Source organism: Mastigoproctus giganteus, chromosome 7 (assembly GCF_048544385.1).
Source record: "Mastigoproctus giganteus isolate SK-2022 chromosome 7, ASM4854438v1, whole genome shotgun sequence".
NCBI lineage: Eukaryota > Metazoa > Arthropoda > Arachnida > Uropygi > Thelyphonidae > Mastigoproctus > Mastigoproctus giganteus.
Window position 1 is genome coordinate 41,583,842 of NC_143581.1, and position 20,358 is coordinate 41,604,199.

Below are 20,358 nucleotides of genomic sequence, written 5' to 3' on the forward strand. Positions count from 1 at the left end.
ACAGGCGTTTTGGACGTCGATGGATTGGCCGTGGTGGACCCTTTGCCTGGCCCCCACGTTTCACCTGATTTATTGAACTTTAATTTCTTTCTGTGGGGGGCTCTCAAATCTATCATGTATGAATCGCCTATGGAGACGGAAATGGATCTTGTGGTGAGACTTGTCTGCGCTGCTGCTACTGTCAAAGAAACTCCAGGTGTGTTCGACTGTGTCCGCGCCAATCCATGCATCGCGTCTCATTGTGGAACCTTCGAGCATCTGTTGTAATATCATGAAATGCATCCATCTCATACTCCATTGTTAATATTATATCAAATAAATGTTTGCCACTAATTACTGTCTTGTGTCATTTCTGCTTCTTGTGCCTCTGCTACTACTTTCCCCCGTGACGTTTCCGGCTATTGGTTTCTATGCGATTCACATTCCTTTAGATGTTACCTACCTCCCCTAAATGTTTGTACCAATATTTTTGAGACACCCTGTATATCCACTTTGGTATAGTGTCCAAAACACAGTGTACGTTTAAGTTAGGATGCATATACTCAAAAATTTCTTCACTATTAATAGATGCATGTGTAGCTCTGTTTGTTGCATCATTCAAGGCAAAAAAAAAAAAAAAACCCAGAATGCTCGAAGCAGTTGGCAATCACTTTTCGTCAACCTTTATTTCATGCTTAAATACTGCCTGTAGCGCAGTGATTTTGGGTTGTGTTTCACTTTTGAGACAGCACAATTTTTTTAAACAGCATTCTTCGATAATTTTTCTTAATATACCAGATTACAACTTGATCAAGAGGCTGAAGAAATAATGTCATATTATGCAGCAGGTACTCCAGTGACATGTAGGCCATTCACTTGGCAATGAGGGGAGTAATCATTGAAATCATTAAGAGAGGAAGCCTCTGTGTGTCAGAACGTTTGCCACCAGGAAAATGGTAATCAGTTGTTTTGCCTTTTTTCCACCAGATTTCTCACTTTTAAACGTGAATGCTTCAGCTGGTAACAACTTAGTCTGCTTTCGTCATATGTCAATAAAACATCTGTTAAACAATTCTCCTTCCATTCATTTCTAGCTTTGATGTCAATGGCTGTAACTTTTAGTGTACATTATTTTGAAAGACTGCCCACAAGTCTTAAATTTCTGGAACCACCTACAAAAATTCTTGAACTCAACATTCAGCCAATGTACAAATGACCATTTTAGTTTAAAATAATTTCATCTACGAGAATGTTTTTTTGTGGGGATTTTTTAAAGTGTGATCTATGGATCACACTTTCAGACAGCACGCCATAAGTCCTCTAAAGAGAATGGCTATGTAGGATCTCTCTGCAATTTATTACATTTACTTCTCGCATATTATTTTTTTTAGGTGCAATCATAGATGTACAGGTACCTGTTAGTGTCAGCACATCTGTATATGTGCATGCAAAATCCCTAAATAAAATGAACAGATTAGAATGAAATTTTGTATTTGTCACCTTTAGAAAATATTTGTCAGGACATTCCAAATTCATTAAAATTGGATATAGAAGAAAAACATTTTTTTTATGCATATTTCAGGTTAAAGTACACTGACTGATTTCAGTTAAATTTAACACATCTATATAGGATGCTAGATAAAAATAATTAAATGAATGATATATGAAAAATTATTTGGGTTGGAATTAATGCCTATAAAGTAACAACACATACAGGTATAAGTTCCAGGACTGAGCCAATTCAAAGAATACTAGATTTTCATGCTTTCATTTTTCAAAGTAATCACCTTAAGTAGCTAAAAACTTTTGAACTTGCTTGTAAAGCTGCTGGAAACATTTAAGTGCATTTGAACTGAGTGCCACCAATTCTTTTTTCACATCACATTTTCTTTAAAGTTCTATAACACCAGCAAATCATTGCCCTTTTGGTAGGTATAGATTTAATTTTAGGAAAAGAAATAGTCCATGGGATATAGCTCCATCATTCCATGCTTTGCCAAATCCCCTTGATAATCAGTGCAGAATGTAGCCTAACATTCTCAATCAATAAGAACCGGTTCCCTTCTTTTTGAAACTGAAGCCTTACTTGGTGAATTCTTTTAATCAAATGACCCAAAACTTGTGCATAGTACTTCTTATTCACTGTCCTACCTAGTGGAACAAATTCCATATAAATAATTTCTTTGCTATTAAAGAAAGTGATCAACATTACTTTGGTTTTTTAAAATAAAATTATGTTTGAAAGCATTGATTCACAATTGCATGTTTTGCCTCCATATATGAATAATTTATGAAACAAACCTACCCAAGCACAGAATAAATTAACATATGAAGTAACAAGACTAAACTACTTTAAATTTCTAAACATTTATACAAATACAAGAAGTAAAATATAAATATTTCTTTTCTTACCTCTCTGTCCCAAAATGCATCCAACTGATGCCATTCTCCATCATTCAGTTTTGCTTGAACATTGATGACAACTTCAGCTACTCCTGATCCAAAATCTATTAAGAGCCTGGGTTTACCACTTTGAAGTTCTAATGAAAAAAAGTCTTGAAAACCAATTTCACCCTTGTCAGGATTTGATATAGGGCCAGCATAGACCAAAATTCCATTTGGTTTTCTTGTCAAGAACTGTATACTAAAATGTGAATTCTCACACTGGGACAATGGAGGAAACCAGGCCCAACCTTTTCCATTGAAACTTCGGACTGGTAGTTGACAGCGAGGTCCAGTATATGGTTTTTGGCATGTGCAACTGAAAATTGACAAATTATTATTATTATTATTTATTATTTATTTTTTTTGAAGGAAATGAAATATAATTAGAATTATATTAAATTATATTAAAGAATTATATTAAAGATAAGTGCATTTCAAATAATGTTGTCATCTCTTATTCTGAGTTTCCAAGTAACTGTAAACAGTTACTTGGAAACTCAAACAGTTTATAGATGGCAGGAAGAAGGCTTCGAAAATCAGAGATGATCATATCTGTGGGCCAATTTTTGTCCAACTTATGCTTACAAAAGCTGAAATTCTCTGTAATTATGATCCAGAATTTAATCAAATGATGCATAAAACATTTAGGGGATAATTCTAACAAAATAGTAATAACAAGTGTATTTTTCTATATTTTTCTAAAAAAATATGACTTTAGACAATTTCATTGGGATGCTAGGCAACCGCCTAGCATCCCAAAGAGAAAATAAGAACAGATTAATATTTAAAAGCATTCATATACACTTCCTAATTCATTTCACAAATATATGTGGTCTCAGTTCTAATCTCAACGATGTCCATTTCCACTTGCAGTCTGCCAAACCCCATGTACCTTTTCTGACAGAATCTCAGTTATCGGTTGATTCAACTACTGCTCATCTCAGATGGCCAAATTATTCGCTGTACGATTCCTTTCGCCTCAAAGGTGGTGCTTGTGCATATGTCCATTCCCTGATTCCCTGATTGATATTCCCTGTCAGAGACTTGGCAATTTGGAATCTCCTCTCTTTGATCTTCTATGGCTTAAAATCTCTCTACCTCATTATGTCAAATTCATCTGTTGTCTCTACCGTTCTCCCAACTCCACTAATCACTTGGAGCTCTTTGACTTCCTCTCTTTGCAACTTGACTTTCTCCAGTCCAACTTTCCTAACAGTGAGGTAATTTTCCTTGGTGATTTTAATGTTCACAACTCCAGCTGGCTTCCGTTTTCTAGTCACACCGACCCGGCAGGTCGAGATGCTGAGGCTTTTGCAATTACTAATGACCTAGCACAGATTGTTCATTCATCTACAAGAATACTGGACAATCCTAATCATACAGCCAATACGCTTGATCTTTTTCTCACAAACAACCCTTCTAAGTACATGGTCGAAGTGAGAGGTCCTTTAGGCACTTCAGTTCACAACTTGGTGATTGTCTCTTCTCCAATGGAACCTTTATCTCATGGCTATTCCCAACGTCGTGTTGTTTGGCATTACAAGAATGCAAAATGGGATGACCTGCGAGACTTCTTTTCTTCTTTTCCTTGGTCGGATTACTGTTTCAAAACTTCTGATGTCACCGTTTGCTCAGATCGTGTCAGTGAAATTATTCTTGCAGCAATGGAATCCTTTATCCCACACTCCACTTTAAAATCTCGTCCTTTATCTAAACCTTGTTTTTCCAATAAATGTGCTAAGGCTGTTCAAGAGAAGAATGTTGCATATGGTAATTGGCTTCTTTCTAATTCTTCAGTTTCATTTTCTGCCTACACCAAAGCTCGCAACAATTGTAAAGCAGTTATTAATCAGTCCAAACTAGATTTTGAACAGGCTAAGAGTAGAAAACTTGCTTCTTGCCCTAATGGTAGCCGAGCATTCTGGTCTCTTGCCAAAGCTATTGGCCGCAACTTTTGCCCATCTCTGCTCCCACTTCTGTCCAAACCAGATGGTTCTGTTGTCACTTCATCCAAGGATAAAGCTGACCTGCTAGCATCCCATTTTTCTTCCAGCTCATGTATTAATGATCTTGGTAAAACACCTCCCACCGTTCCCAACATGCTCCATTCAATGCCTCCTGTGGTCTTCCGTCAAAAGGATATCAGAAAGATTTTGATGAATCTTGATGCTAAGAAAGCTCCAGGTCCTGACGGTATTCTCCTCTTGTTCTCAAAACCTGTGCTCCTGAACTTACTCCTATTCTTTGCCGCCTTTTTTCACTTTCTTATTCCAAAGGTGTTTTTCCTTCTGCTTGGAAATTTGCTCATATCCAGCCAGTTTCTAAAAAGCGTGACAAATCCCTCCCATTCAATTATAGTCCCATTGCAATTACTTCTACTCCTTCTAAAGTAATGGAGAAATCAATTAACCGCCAACTCTTAAACTACCTAGAAACCTTCTGTCTGATCAATGATCGCCAGTATGGATTCCGTCAGTGTCGATCCACTGGTGATATTCTGGCTTATGTTACCCATTTATGGACTAATTCAATGGAAAGGTTCAGTGAAACACAAGTAGTTGCACTTGACATCTCAAAGGCTTTTGATCGTGTTTGGCATAAAGGTCTTCTAAACAAGCTTCCATCTTATGGTTTGCCAACTGTTTTTAGTAATTGGTTATCCAGTTTTCTCTCTGATCGCTCACTAAGGGTGATGGTAGATGGCTCTCTATCTTCTAACTTCTCCACTAATGCCGGTGTCCCCCAAGGTTCAGTTCTTTCCCCCACTCTTTTCCTCTTGTATATTAATGACCTTCTTTCATTGACTGCAAATCCTATCCATAGTTTTGCTGATGATAGCACATTGCATTCCACTTTGCATTTTGAGAAACCTTGTCCTGCTCAATCAGCTTCAACTTCTCGAAAATCTGCTACCAATTCCTTAAATGCCGATCTTCAGGTAATTCTCCAGTGGGGCAAAGACAACTTAGTTGATTTCAACCCTTCTAAAACTCAGTCTTGTCTTATATCTCGCAAAAAGGATTCTTCAGCTCCTATGCTTGTCTTTAGTGACAGTCCGATTTCTAGGCAAAATGATATATCTCTTTTGGGGATTACCCTGACTTCTAATCTCTCTTGGCACAAGCACATTACAAATATTGCTTCCTCTGCATCTAAAAAACTTGGTTTTTTCTTTCACTCTCGGCGTTACTTTTCTTCCAAACAGCTGCTCACTCTGTATAAATCACAAACCTGCCCTGCCATGGAATATTGTTCCCACATCTGGGGTGGTGCCCCCAAAACGTCTCCCAGGGTTCTTGATTCCATTCAGAAGAAGGCAGTTAGGTTAATTAATGATTCATCTCTAACAGAGTCTCTCCACTCGCTTTCTCATAGACGTACTGTTTCTGCTGCATGCCTCTTCTACAGATACTTCCATGGGCACTGTTTTTCTGAATTGGCTTCTATAATTCCGGCTCTCTCTTTCAAAACAGTCCGAACACGTGCTGCCACCAGCCAACATCCATTTGCTAAGCAACTTCAAACTCACAGAACCAACTTTTCATCTTCTTTGTTTATTCATTCAACTGCCATTTTCTAGAACAACCTTCCTTCATACATATTTCCTGAAAATTACAATCTACAGAAGTTCAAATCCAATGTCAACAAATATCTTCCTTCGTCTTCTCAACCTCCAACCCAAGCATGGTACTAAGTACTATAGGTTCTAATACCTCTCGTGTTTGGGGTTCACATAAAAAAAAAAAAAAAAATATACAAAGAATAGTTTTGTTAATTTTAAAAATCCCATGCAGAAACTATTAAGCCTGAGCCCACACAACATTTTGGGAACTTATTCATGGAAAGGTTAAAACACTGCTTAAACAGATAAATACAAAATACACGTTATCAAAAGTGTTTGGTATTGAATCAGAAATTGTTTCTGAAGATAAAAAAAAATTTAATATTCACTGAAATTTTGTTTCTATTCAGAAACAAAATTTCATTGAATTTGATTTTACCGGTGAAGACTTTTAGCATTAGCATTAGTAGAGGCATTTGATGCAAGAAAGCAAGCTTATGCAGCATCAGCCAAAAAAAAAAAAAAAAAAAAAAACCCCACTTCCACTTCACCCCTCTGTTCGTTCAAAATACCTGTCCAGCTGAGCTTTAAACTTATTTAGGCTATCAACTTCCATGACAAGGGATGGAAGTGTGTTCCACCAACCAACCACCCGCTGGCTAAAGGCAAATTTCCGCACGTCTATCCTACATCTGTCTTTCCTCAATTTGAATTTATTCCCTCTCAAGTGATTATTCTGAGCAAGAGGAAGAATCCCATCAGCATTGAGCATGCTCAAACCATTCAAGGCTTTATACACCTCTATCAGATCACCTCGCTGGTGCCTAGTCTCCAGACACTGTAATTTGCAAAACTTAAGCCTTTCTTCGTAAGAGCACCCCTTTGTTCCATTCACTAATCTTGTTGCCCTTCTCTGTACTCGTTCCAGCAGCTCTACATCCTTCTTGAAATGAGGCCTCCAGACCTGTATACAGTACTCTAGGTGTGGCCTGACCATTGCCTTAAATAAGGGGATAATCACCTCCTTATCCCTGCTAGAAAAATTCCTGTATATCATTGACAAGACACCATGAGCTACTCTTGCAGACCGTCTGCACTGCTCAGAAAACTTGCATATCTGCCTGCACAATTACCCCCAGGTCCTTTTCACTCTCTACCACTGCCAGTGTATTACCACATAGTTGATACGTTGCTTGGGGTTGCTGTTTCCCATATGTAGTACTTTACATTTGTCAATGTTAAACTTCATTTGCCACCTCTCAGCCCATCTGCTCAACCTTTCCAGATCCTATTGCAGCAGCATAGTGTCAGTAGTGTCCTCGACAACCTTCGTATCGTCTGCAAACTTGGACATTAAGCTTGATATACCATCATCAATATCATTTATAAATACAGAAAACAATAATGGACCCAACACTGAACCCTGAGGGACTCCACTAATAACATTAGTCCATGACGAGCAGTGTCCATTGATTACCACTCCCTATCTTCTCCCCTTCAACCACTCCTTTATCCATAGCAGTAATTTGCCTCCAATGCCACACTGCTCCAATTTGTGCAGCAGTCTTCCACGTGCAACAGTATAAAAAGCCTTTCTAAGATCCAAGTATATAATATCAAAGTTATTCCCTGCTTCCAGTTCTTTTGTGACTGCATCATAGTATCCAATGAAATTGGTCAGGCAAGACTTCCCCTTAACAAAACCATGCTGTGTCCGAGCTATAACTAAAAGTCTTGTCTAGATGATCCTGCAGTGCTTCATTAACCAGTGCCTCCATTAATTTTCCTGGAATAGAAGTTAAACTCACAGGTCTATAATTACTTGTGTCAGCCTTTGATCCTCCTTTGTGAATTGGGGTCACATTTGCACATCTCCAGTCTGTGGGTACCTCCCCTGAGTCCAAGGAAGCTCTCATAATTATGGCTAAGGGTTTGCTTACTTCCTTTGCCGCCTCCTTTAATATAACTGGATAGATCCCATCTATACAATATGAACAGCTTTCCTTAAGCTGTTCATATTTTCAGTTAAGAACATCAATATTTCAATATCTAGAAGTGGGTTTCATATTTGTATGAAAATAATAATAAAAAAAGCTTATAATTATACAAGCAGTGATGAGGAGTTCTATACTGAGGAGAACACCTTCATAATAAATAAAATGTTTTATCTCATATTAAAGTTGACCTTTGTCACAAATGTGGTTGTTTTAAAATTTAAGCCAATTCTATTTATAAAATTTGTAATCATTATCAAAAAATTTCAGTAAAGTCTCAGGTATATTGCATAGAAAACTTTGTGACCACTTTACATTAGACATTAAGAAACAAAAAGCAAGCCACTAGCAGCACAAAAACAATACTGATATCGAATGCATATTTGACGAGGTAGCCAAATTAGATCAAATTTTCAATGAAATACATTATCTTGAATGTGTATTTTAATCATGTAGCAAAATTTTAACAAACACTTTATACTGCAAATTACTATATGAAACTGAAACAAAGTGGTGCGACATCAAAAACTAACTATGAGACACTGTCTGCTAGTAACAGTTTATTTTGAAAATCATAGTGATATAGAATCTTGTGTGTGTGCGCGTGCGTGTGTGTGTGTGTATATATATATATATATAGAGCGAGAGAGACAGAAAACAAGGAGAATTTTATATATATATATATATATATATATATATATATATATATATATATAGTAGAACCCCGTTAATCCAGACTTAACGGGACCACACTCGGTCCCAATTAGTAAAAGTCCAGATTAACTGGAAGCTATCTTTAACATACCAGTTTTTATTTAAAGTTACTAAATGACAAAATTTGATATTGGTTTTTATATTAAATATAAAACATTATTTTAAAGTAAAAGAACATTATATTATACAAAATTAAACAACAACAAAAAAAAAAAAAAAAAGTAACAACACTATTTTTGAGAAGTTTACTTGAAATAATCCTCAATGTTTTTTTGCTTTAATTTTGAAACTAACTTTCAAACTTAACACGTGGAAAACTTCAGCTGCAGCTGTCAACTGAATAGGCCAGCAGTAGAGATTACCTTACGATTGTCTCCGACCATACCACATAGTCCAGTTGGATTTCTGGAGGTCACAACCATAAAACAATTAGCAGTTCCCTGTTTATTAGGCTTTTCTGTAGTGCAATCTATTATAAACGGATAGTAAACACAACCTTATTAAATTTGAGATAATACTGACAGCTGGAATTCTGTGGGTTTTTGTTATTATGGTGAAATGAGTTTCCCCTTCCATGAAATCATCAATCATATCAAAAACATAAATAAATTTTCAGAATGTTCTCTTCATTCCTATTTTTTAAGTTTTGTAACTTGTTACTCTGTGCAATTTGTGCATGTGCCATTCTTTGTTATTGATTGCTTATCTTTTTTATTGTTTTAAATTTTAAAACCCCTCCCAAATGTCATTGAACAGAAATATACATTTTTTGATAGAATTTTTCCTTACTGAAAATCCAGTCTGGATTAACACTGGGGTTCTACTGTTTATATATATATATATATAAAAAGAGAATAAATCTTTATTGAAGAGAATAAGAAATGCGGAAAACAGGCTGATTAATAATATTGATATGAAAATGTGCCCTGAGTTATACACAAAAGAGAAATACATATTAATACTAAATATATTAATACTTAAACAGCATATCATAAAAATATATGTTGTAAATATGCATGATGATACTGTTCTCACAAGCTTACAAGTAATGACTGGTAAACAGTATTCCCACACCAGCTGTGTAGGGCATGTTACATGATATTAGCATCTCACCACCACATGGACAGCACTGCCACACCTCGCAAGTTTTTAATCTTATGTATGTTCCCTTATTCATATCACGACCTCTTTATTCATTATGACCCCTTCCGGCAAGCACTCAAAAATCCTTGGCTGGTGCCATGGTGCCTGTGGGCACTGCATTGGGGACCACTGTGCTAGGCAGACAGTAAATTAACAAGTGTTAACGGGTAGCCTCATATCAACAATCACATGGATCGCCATCTTCCTACCAGAATTAGGTTTCAGTTATCAGAAGACAGCGATCCCTGTGACAACTGACCTCGCTATGCATCAAAAAAGAAAACTAGGACATTTACCTGCTCTGGCACTGAATTCTCCACTCCAAGCCTTGCAAGTAAAAGTGAAAACACAATACAACTAGATTCTGGCACAAATTCTGAGCTGAATACTTCCATTGTTGAAAACCAACACATCCCACTGGACACCATCATGGCCCAAAGGCTACAACTTGAGGATGTTCTTGAACTCCAATAAAATCATATGGCAGCAGTGAGAACACAGATCATACAGATATGTATCAATATGGAGAGAGTTTCCGGAACCTCCACACCCAAAATGAAAAGAAACCAAAAAAACACAAAAAAAAAAAAAAACTTGAAAATATCAAGCAAGTCAAACGCAACAGCACCCTTGCTCAAATGCCAAAGAGCTGAGGAATCAGCCCATCCCTGAGCCATAAGCTCCAAAGGTGAAGACTAAGGCTAAACAGCACTTAAACAGAACCTTGTTCTCAAACTGGTAGAGAAATCAACTGAGACAACTACAGAGGTCATTAAAGAATCCTTCACAAAACACATCAAGGCAAACATGAAAAGCCTAAAAGTAAACTTCATTAGGAATATTAGAAACATTGGAGTAATAGTGGAAACTGCTACTAAAGTAGATGCATTAACTCTCCTCCAAAACTCAACAGTTTGACATAGGCCTTTGAGTAGAAATCCCAAAGCCAAAGAGTCCTCCAGGGATGACATAATTAATATTTTAAAGAAATCTTTCTCCAGAGAAGAAACAAACAAGGCTTTCACCCCCCCTACCTCCCAAGTATGTGATGCCGACAACATCAACAGCCAATTTAAACCTGATTGTTGAACTCACTACAATGATCTAGAAGACAATCTCCAGCAAACCAAGGATATACATTAACTCACATCAACACAGATATAGGGAGCACATCCCTGTCACTAAATTCTTTCACCGTCGTAAGTTTGGGTACATGACTCATTCTTGTTCCCAAAAGATGTCTACCTGCGGACACTGTGCCAAGCATAGCCACTTGTTCAATGACTGCCACAAGAAAACTGAGCCCCCAGTCTGCGTGAACTATAAGTCCAACAATATGGACCACTCTCTTCAATCAGAGATGCCAATTTTCCAATATACCAAACAGACAAACATCTAATCAAAAAACAAAAAAAGCAAAAAATAGACTGTGGTAAGACACAGTAACCAGCCCACAAACATGATAAACTTTATCCAGCCCAATGCCCAGCATGCTAGACTGGTTGTGAACCAACTTAGTACACAAATGTAGATATCCTGCTCATCCAGGAGCCATATGTCCATTCTGGAAAAATTCATGAATACCCACTCCTCTACAAAGTAGTTAGGGCTACTGGTGATTCCCCCAAGTTGGTGGTCATCATTAAAAATAAAAATGTGACTGTCACTAAGATCAACTCCTTATGCACCCTCAGCGGCTGCATGTGCACATGTTACTGAACTTGGATCCATCTATGCCATCTCTATCTACACTAAGCCCCGGCAAAGACATTACTCCAATAGTGCACTATCTACAAACAGTCACCATCCATTCTGATGAACAAAAAAATCCTTGTTGCCATGGATGAGGCTATGGCTTTGGCACAGCATAAACCTGACTGTTGATAGTGTCTATTCTCCAAATGGCAGTTTTCTTGAAGGCTATATTGCTACCTCTTCATTTGAAGTCCTCAACAGGTCTGGACATCTAGCAGCACTCGTCATGAATCCACAACTGATTTTATTATGGCCACCTATTCCATCTCATCTAAAGTTCACCTTCTGGAGGGTAAATGAGGTCTGGACCAGAGAACAATCTTCTCCCTGGTCTATCAGGTGGATCCAGCTCTTCCCATTAACACTAACATCACTAGGTTTGCCCTGAAGCATGCTGACTGGGACAGGTTTTCCACTATCTTCCATTCTTCTCTGCAGGACTGCTCACCCTCAGCTCTTGTCCCACTCTCCCTGGAGCAACATGAAAAGAAGATCACAGCATCATCCTCAATGCCCATGGTGATGCAATTCTAAAGAAGAGCCCTTTCCTAAACCCAGTTCCCTGATGGTGTAACTAGAAACTAGAAACCCATAGGAGATAAGGGCATAATGCCCATGAGATATTTCAGTGAGTTAGATCATCATCACCATGGCTGCAGCCTGAAGTTGATATGCTCCGTGACATGTTCAGAACTGTCCGCAACAATTATATGAAGGCAATGAGGGAGAGAAAGTGGACCTCTCAGTGTGACCATCCTTGGGGTGTAGTTTATAAAACTACTACTTCAAAGCTCTCTCGTGGTGAAGTAGTCAACTCTACACTCACCTCTGTGAGCACCCTTACCAACTCTTGGGAGGAATCCATATCAAATATACTGCCCATTTCCTGGAAATAACCAACAACTGACAGAAGCATGCAAAGCAATCCATAGTTAAAATGGATCATACACCACACAACGACTGAAGAATTAAATCTGACATTGGAGAACACTATAAACAATAAAGCACTCCAATTTGACCTCCTTGAGGTAGAAATTAAGAAATTCCATACCCTGTTCCATCAGCATCTCCTGGCTCTCTAAGACAAAAGAAACTTGCATCTCTTTGTCTCATCTTAAAAATGCCTGACAAGCCACTGACTCAGCCTAACCCTCATAATTCAAGTGATACTGGGGAAAGTATCGGTAGAATCGTGAATGCCTTTCAGTGCTTCCCTCACCACAAAATAAATTTCTTATATTCCACTGCAAATCTCCATTCTCCCCTCCAGTATAGATTCAAAGAGGGCTGCTATGCCAAGGATGCTTTCCTCTCTCTTACAATTGCTCCTGCTACTACTCAATAGAAATATCTTATCACCATAACCACTGACTTTGCTGGTGCCTTTTATGCCCTGTGGTGGGCGAGCCTTTTGTGGCACCTCAGGCAAGGTACCTTCCCTGGTAATCTCTATCACTGCCTCCATGATTATCGCAGCACCATCATGGTCAGAAATAAATACAAAGAAGTTTTTTTGGACATTCATTCAAATGAACTTTTAGCCATTGAAATTGCTCATATATCACTCATTGCTTATGTGAATCTCATTGTCCTCATAAAAGCTGATTCCTAAGCTCAACCTGAATCCAGAACAAACTATGCTATGCATCAAATAAATTCCTGGGTGAACTTCCATCAACAAGGCATCTCTGCAGAAAAAAAAAAAAAAACTTATGCCATTTTGATAAAGGGTCCCCTCATTGCCACCAAGTCTTCTACCATCAAACTCTGAGAAATTCACCAGAACTGTTCAATGGATAAAATACCCGGGAATCATTATAGACACAAAGTTTACATTTCTTACCCACCTTGCTCATCTCACAGATAAGATCAGAAGCTTCACTTCACTTATTGCCTGGATCTCTAAGTGTGACGGGGGTGGGGCTCATATGCAGTACCCACTCACCCCTTTACAATGCTGTATTTCTTCCACTGGTGTGCTACAGTGCTGATGTTTGGTACCACCGGGTTATCATCGCCAGAAATCAACGTAAATTGGATTCAATTTAGTGACATTCTCTTAGCCATCATTTGATGCCTACTGCACCACGATGAGCACACTACGAGTTCTGTATGTGGGGAGGTGGGAGGTGACTGGAAGATCACCTCCCCACATACAGATACTTATGTTAAGAGGTGGGAGGCAGGGAAATGAAATATTCATTGCATTATATTAGAAAAACTTATTTCATTTACAATACTCACTTTGAGACTTAAAAGTTACAAAATGAAGAACAAGGACCTAAAAGTATCGAAAGATAATTTAAAATTTTATTGTAAAAGCTATTTCATTTACAATACCCACTTTGCATGTTACTGTGAAATATTTAATTGATTAATTATGATAGTTGAGACTCAACTTTCACCTGCTCAGTTGACTTAAATCATTCTGTATTTTATTTAATGGAAAAGACAGTATTTTGAAGTTCTGTAATTGTCTGTTAATAAAAACAGAATGTATTCTACAAAGTAATGCAATACCATTAAGCTGCCCCTCCAGATGTTATTTGTAATGTATCAGTCATAAAAAGTACCAAATTAAAAAAAAAAAAAAAAATTCATAAAACATTTACTAAGAATGTATGATTCTGTAGAAAGTTTAATTTTTAGATATTCTTAGTGTTATTTCAACTACAATGTTTGCTTTACTGCCATTACACACTTGTACTTATCGGTTTATTTTGATATAAATAAAAATATGCTATTTAAAAATAAATCTCTTTTAAATCTGTACTGCAAAACATACAATGTTTGTTTTAAGCAATTTCATCTCTAAAGGTGCAACTATTTTGAAGTGCACAAAATGATAATTTTATGCAATACTCACTGTGGTGCAGTTATGGATGCTAGAGGAACAAGAGTTTTTGAGGGAGAGATAATTGAGCAGTATGTGCTAGTTCACATGCATTCTGAAAGTTAGCTTGCATTACTCTTCTTCTAGATAGTGTTCTCTAGGATGCTTTTCTGTATATCAGTTAAATATTTTTATGAAGTATGGTATTCTGATACAGAATGTTTATCTGCTAGCATCAGAATTCTTTATAAAGTAATAAAAAAAGAAAATTAGTCTTTTCTTGTTTGAATGTAACATTTCTGGAACTGCAAACCAGAGTGTAAGGATCCATCATTACAGGAAATTAAATTTTACCTGGACATTGTTGATAACAAGTTAGTCAAGAGAGGAACAAAGAAACTTGTTTATTTCAGAAGATTATCAAGCAGCATACAGTATTTATTTCATTATTAATTTTATCTAAAGGTGAAACTGTATCCTAGGAGGATATCAGGATAACACTGTCTTAACTTAAAAAAAAAAAAAAAAAGCACTTACTAAAATACAAGTTTAACTTCCAACAAAATAATATTAATGCAACAATATTATAAAAATTAACAAACCACTTACTTTACTGTTCCAGATTTATCAGAACAGAAACCATCATTGTAGCAGGGCCGAGGCTTCTTCTTACAGGTTTTCCCAATAAATTCATGGGCTCCACATGTACACACTGCTTTTACGATAGCACGAATTCCAACAAAAGAAGTACGATTTGCATTTACCATAGCAGGTCTATCACCCCAAATTTCCAACTCATTCGTGCAGCTGCCATCACATGTATTCTCATAAAGACATTCATTAATACCAACCATAGTAATGTTAATACCAACTTTATCTTCTACCTAATTTAAATGATAAAAACGATTTTAGTTTTAGTATTGGCAAATGAAGCAAGAAAGCAAGCTAATGTGTATCTTGTCAAGAATTCTACAGATGAAATCTACAGATATTATATTGGAAAAATCCATAATTTCAAATAACTTATATATCTTGAAACAATGCAGACAGTATTGGTACCAGAATAACTACAATCTAAATCAGTGTTACACTGGGCACATCAAAAAAGCAGTTAGCTTTCAGGCAAGCTTCTTTTTAGATTCGTAATTTCAAATTATCTCTGAAGTCTGCCAAGGATTGCACTGAGGATAAGGCCTATTTAATGTCAGCTTTTGTTTGTATAAGTATTTTATGGCACATCAGCATCGGTTTAATGTCATTTATGAATAAGTTGAGGAACTGGTCCCAAACTGAAACCATGCAAGTGAAGTGCCACACACTTTTCACTTGCATGATTTTAATGAGTTTCAGTTTCAACGAGTTACTTCATTTAAATTTTCTTAGTCTCTCTGATTAAGAGTTACAGGGTTTGGTAATATTCCAAACCCTGTACCTCTTAATCAGAGAGACTGCAAAGAGGTTCCCTGTACCTTTCCCAAAGCTGCCAGAATTACACACTATCAGTTACAAAGTGGGCAATTCTGGCAGTTTTGGCAAAGGCACAGGGCATCTCTTAATCAAAGAGGCTAAGAAAATTTAAACGAAGTAACTCAATGAAACTGAACTCATCCATGACTAAATCGCCTTAGAAGCAAGAAAGTTTTCGTGACAATGCAGTGGCTTGGAATTAATGCCACTGGGCCAGTTTTGGTTACCACCATCAAACTGACTGTAATCCTAACCTCAGTTGACATAACAAGTGAATGATCATGCCAAAGTTAAATATATTGGTTGGACTATAGACAGTTCAGTTGGTTATGATGTATAATTTTATGCAATTCTGTTTTTAAGGAATGCAGTCTTTTAGATAAATTCTGGATGCAATAACTGAGCCTACATGATTTTTTAACATCAGGTAGATTTTAAACAACTGATCATATAAGCAAAAGAAAGGTCTAACAACAATATATCCTAATCTCCATAATTATTCCTGATGCATTTAATTCCTTTGATATATGGATTCTCTAAGGCATAATAAATATAATTGCCCATTCATCTGCTATTTAATTGGAAAGTGACCTTATGAGAATCCAGAATTAGATCAATTATTCCAGGCTATGTTTACATTTTTATTTGCATGTTTTTTTTTCAGAAAGTCAATCTGCAGTTGGACTCACCAAGAATTTTAAAATGTTCATTATCCTCACACGACTAGTCCCAGTGATGAAATTAGGTCTGCATAACCCTGGAAAATTGTGGATACTTTCTGTTGCATACTCATACCTTCCTTATTCCCTCCCTTAGTAACTTAATTAAAAACCAGTTTGTGTATTTCAAACTGACATGATAATGTGCAGTTATCCCAAGCAACCTTTCTTTTTCAATACTGATTTCAGTATTTTGGTCATCCATTTCTATGTGAAGCTTGAGCCATATCTTCATATGAAACGGTTTGTAAAAAATCTTTTCTGGAACATTTCCCATTTAGCATTTTTGTAACTTAGAAATCTGAACTGCTTTCTTATTTATTTATTTGGTTGGTTTTTAGGAGCATTAGCAACTAAGGCCATATTGCTCTGGGGATATGCGGTGGTCATTCTCTGACCTTTCCACATCCTCCGTATTTGGTGGGCACAGGCTCGAACCCCGGTCTAATCAAAAAGAGTGTGCTATGCACTGCTGCTCCTGCCCACCTGGCTACGGAGGAGCCAATCTGAACTGCTCCCACTGTTTTGAAGTAAAATGATATGCAATATATCCTTACTCAAGAAAATGAAAACCCTTCCCCTTACTCCTCTTCTAATTACTGCAATTTTGTTAAATATTTCCCACACTGAAATGTTACTGTCACTGTCAACTAGGGGATCAAACTTGGAGATTTAGCAGAAGAATCTTTTAATAATGGCTAAGTTAAGATATTCCCCTCTGCCACCCTGTATTTTTTTTTTTAATTGTCCAAGAACCAACTGTTATTAGGCACATTTCCTACAAAGTCCCATATAATAAGACAATTTGATTTAACTAGTTGTTCATATAACCGAAAAATTCAGCTAAGTCCATAGCACAATTGGGGTTTTTTTTTTTTTTTTTTTTAATCATTCTATAACTATATTAGGCTAATTTATATATAATAATCTATCATGTGTAATTAGTCATATAGCAAAATATATACATTTTCCCACCTAAAATGAAATTGGTTAAATGAACTTTGACTGACTATAAAAAAAAAAAATTTTCTTGTTTATACTCCGGCACGACCACCAGGTCAGTGGAGTTTACAATAAATCAATCAATACAAACATTAATCGTATTTAGCAGTCACGGGCTTGAACCCTGACCCACTCAAAGAGAGTGTGCGCTACTGCGCTCGCGCCCCCTAATCTGTCATATAATAATATATGATAACACTAGTCAACACGTAAAATGTTAAGAAAATACCCAACCTTGACTAATTTTATGCTGTTGAATACGAAAAATCACATTAAAATTTGTCAGTTGGCTCTTGTTTTCAAATTATAGTTGGTTTCATATTAGCAAGTTACTCTACATTCATCAACTACGGCTCTCAGTAAAATACATGGCAACACCGCAGTTTCAGTACCACCATGCTCTTATTCCATGATCAGCAACTGTCGCCTCTGCATCATGTGATATGGTATTGTCACCTCAAGTGAGTCTTCAACTCTGTTGCAGTAATTCATCCTGGTAGGTACTGGGTGATTTTTTTCTCAGTTAATGGTTCTCTGAGTTCTTACTTTTTTTGTGCAGTATTTGTGTTGTGCAAGATTAATGTCCCATAATTGTGTGAATAGTCTGGATGACTTCTGTTGCGTATGTGAAGTCACATTAGCTTCAAGAAAGCATCCCTCAACTCAAGCCACAAAAAAGCCTACTTGTTGTACTTTGGGTGTAAAGTAGGTGCCCAAGACAAGAACTGGGTACCCCACAATATGTTGAACTACCTGCTCACCAAAACTCAATGTGTGGGTGAATAGAAAGGGACGTTTTATGCCTTTCGTAGTGCCCACGATATGGAGGGAGCCAACAAATCACACCACAGACTGTTACTTCTGAAAGGTGTCTCCAATTAGGAAAGGGATGACGATGAAAAAAAAGTGAGCAATGACGTACCCAAATATGCTATCTGCAATTTGTTCTGTGCCTCACAGTGAAGTACTATGTATTCCTAAACCACCCGACTGTTTCTGTATATTCTAATGAACATCAACTTGATATACACAAAGTACAGCAGCCATCTACGTCAAGGGATCCACCATTTTGTCCAAACCTTTATCCTTCTTAATCACACAAGACCACAGAAAGTGAGCTTAATGACCTCATCAGGGATCTTGAACTGCGAAAGAATAAGGCAGAGCTTTTCGCCTCGAGTCTACAACAATAGAATCTTCTAGATCATTCTGTGAAAGTGACAACATTTTGTACTCGAAATAAAGATTATGATAAATTCTATCAAACAGTAGATGAACTCAGTGTTTGTAAAACACGGAGTTCACTTAGGACATTGATGGTCTAATGGCAGCAACAAACACAAGGGATGTTCTCGAAGAATGGAGAATATTTATAGACGCTTCTAAGGTTAGCCTTAAGGCTGTGTTATTACACAATGGAAATATGCTACCTTCAATATCTCTTGCATATATGTCCAGAAAAAAGAAACATATGCAGACACGGAGAACATCCTCTTAGGTGTACACTACCGGAAATATGCGTGGAGATATGTGGTGATTTAAACGTAATTGCCATTTTATTAGGACTACAAAAGGGCTACACTAAGTATTGTTGCTTTCTCTGCAAGTGAGATTGGTTTGGTATAAGATTTTTCTGGTGCATTAGCAACAATGGCTATTATGTGCTAAGACAAGGTAAACTGCGAGTGGGAAAGTCATGCCAAGGATTTTCCCCCAGGGGCTCACATCTTGTGAGTATGGGCTTGGCACACCCAGGGTCCTGAGCTGGATATCATCATTCTTCTCTTTCTTGGTGATTCCTTTCTTCTCTCTCTCAGGAATTTTTTTTTTTTTTTTTGGCTGGTGCAGCATAAGCCTCAGGCTTCCTTGCACCACATGTCTAATAATATGCACTACGAGGAGTTGGCCTCAATGAAAATCATTAACACCTGGAATGAAGAACGTAGCATTTGAACCTCTGGTAGATTCAATAAAGGTTTGCTTCCACCACTCCACATCAAACTGGGGCTGAAAAATTTTGAAGGCTTAGGAAGTGAATGGTCCTGCATTCACATATTTGCAAGAGAAATTCCCAAGACTTAGTAGAGAGGAGATTAAGGCAGGCGTGTTTTCACTGGTCTACAAATAACGAAGAGTTCGAATTTTTCATCCTTAGTGATGGAGAAAAATCAGCATGGAAAACCTTTTGAAATATTGCGACTGGTTTTCTAATAAATGCTAAAGCTGCCAACTACATGCAGCTTGTGGAAGATTTCATTACTTCTTATGAAAAACTGGTTTGCAACATGTCATTGAAGATGCATTTCTTGCACTCACACCTGGATTTCTTCCAGCCAAACTGTGGTGCTGTCAGCGATGAACATTTTGCTTAACATTAAGTATTTTTTTTTTTTTTTTTTTTTGATTTGGTAGTTGTTGGCGCATCGGCTTCTGTGGCCATATTGCACCTCCCAAGGTTTTTTCAGTACTTTGATCCAAGCCCTAGGCGGGAATCGAACCCGCGACCTTTGGGTTGCCGGGCAGGTACTTTACCCACTCGGCTAGCCCGGTCGGCTAACATTAAGTAAACTTAGTTAATCTCATCCTTCCAGAACTCAGTCCTGTTATTTCTCACAAAACTGAATCTAATGCTCCTATGCTCATCTTTGATGACATTCATAATTCAAGTCTATTATGTATTACCCTAGCTTCTCCCTTGGCATAATCACATCACAAGTATTGCTTCCTCTGCATAAAGGTTTTTTT

The 20,358-nt window shown here is 37.2% G+C and overlaps 1 protein-coding gene across 1 annotated transcript in view; it reads right to left on the reverse strand.

Annotated features, from left to right (window-relative positions):
* The window catches only part of LOC150082844 (neural-cadherin-like), a 500,869-nt gene that overhangs the window by 98,133 nt on the left and 382,378 nt on the right, over nucleotides 1–20,358 (reverse strand). The window contains exons 27-28 of the mRNA XM_090377625.1: nucleotides 15,035–15,309; nucleotides 2,392–2,740 (exon numbers count right to left, since the gene is read on the reverse strand). Of these exons, the coding sequence (XP_090233751.1) occupies nucleotides 2,392–2,740; nucleotides 15,035–15,309 (624 nt within the window). The remainder of the gene's footprint in view (nucleotides 1–2,391; nucleotides 2,741–15,034; nucleotides 15,310–20,358) is intronic.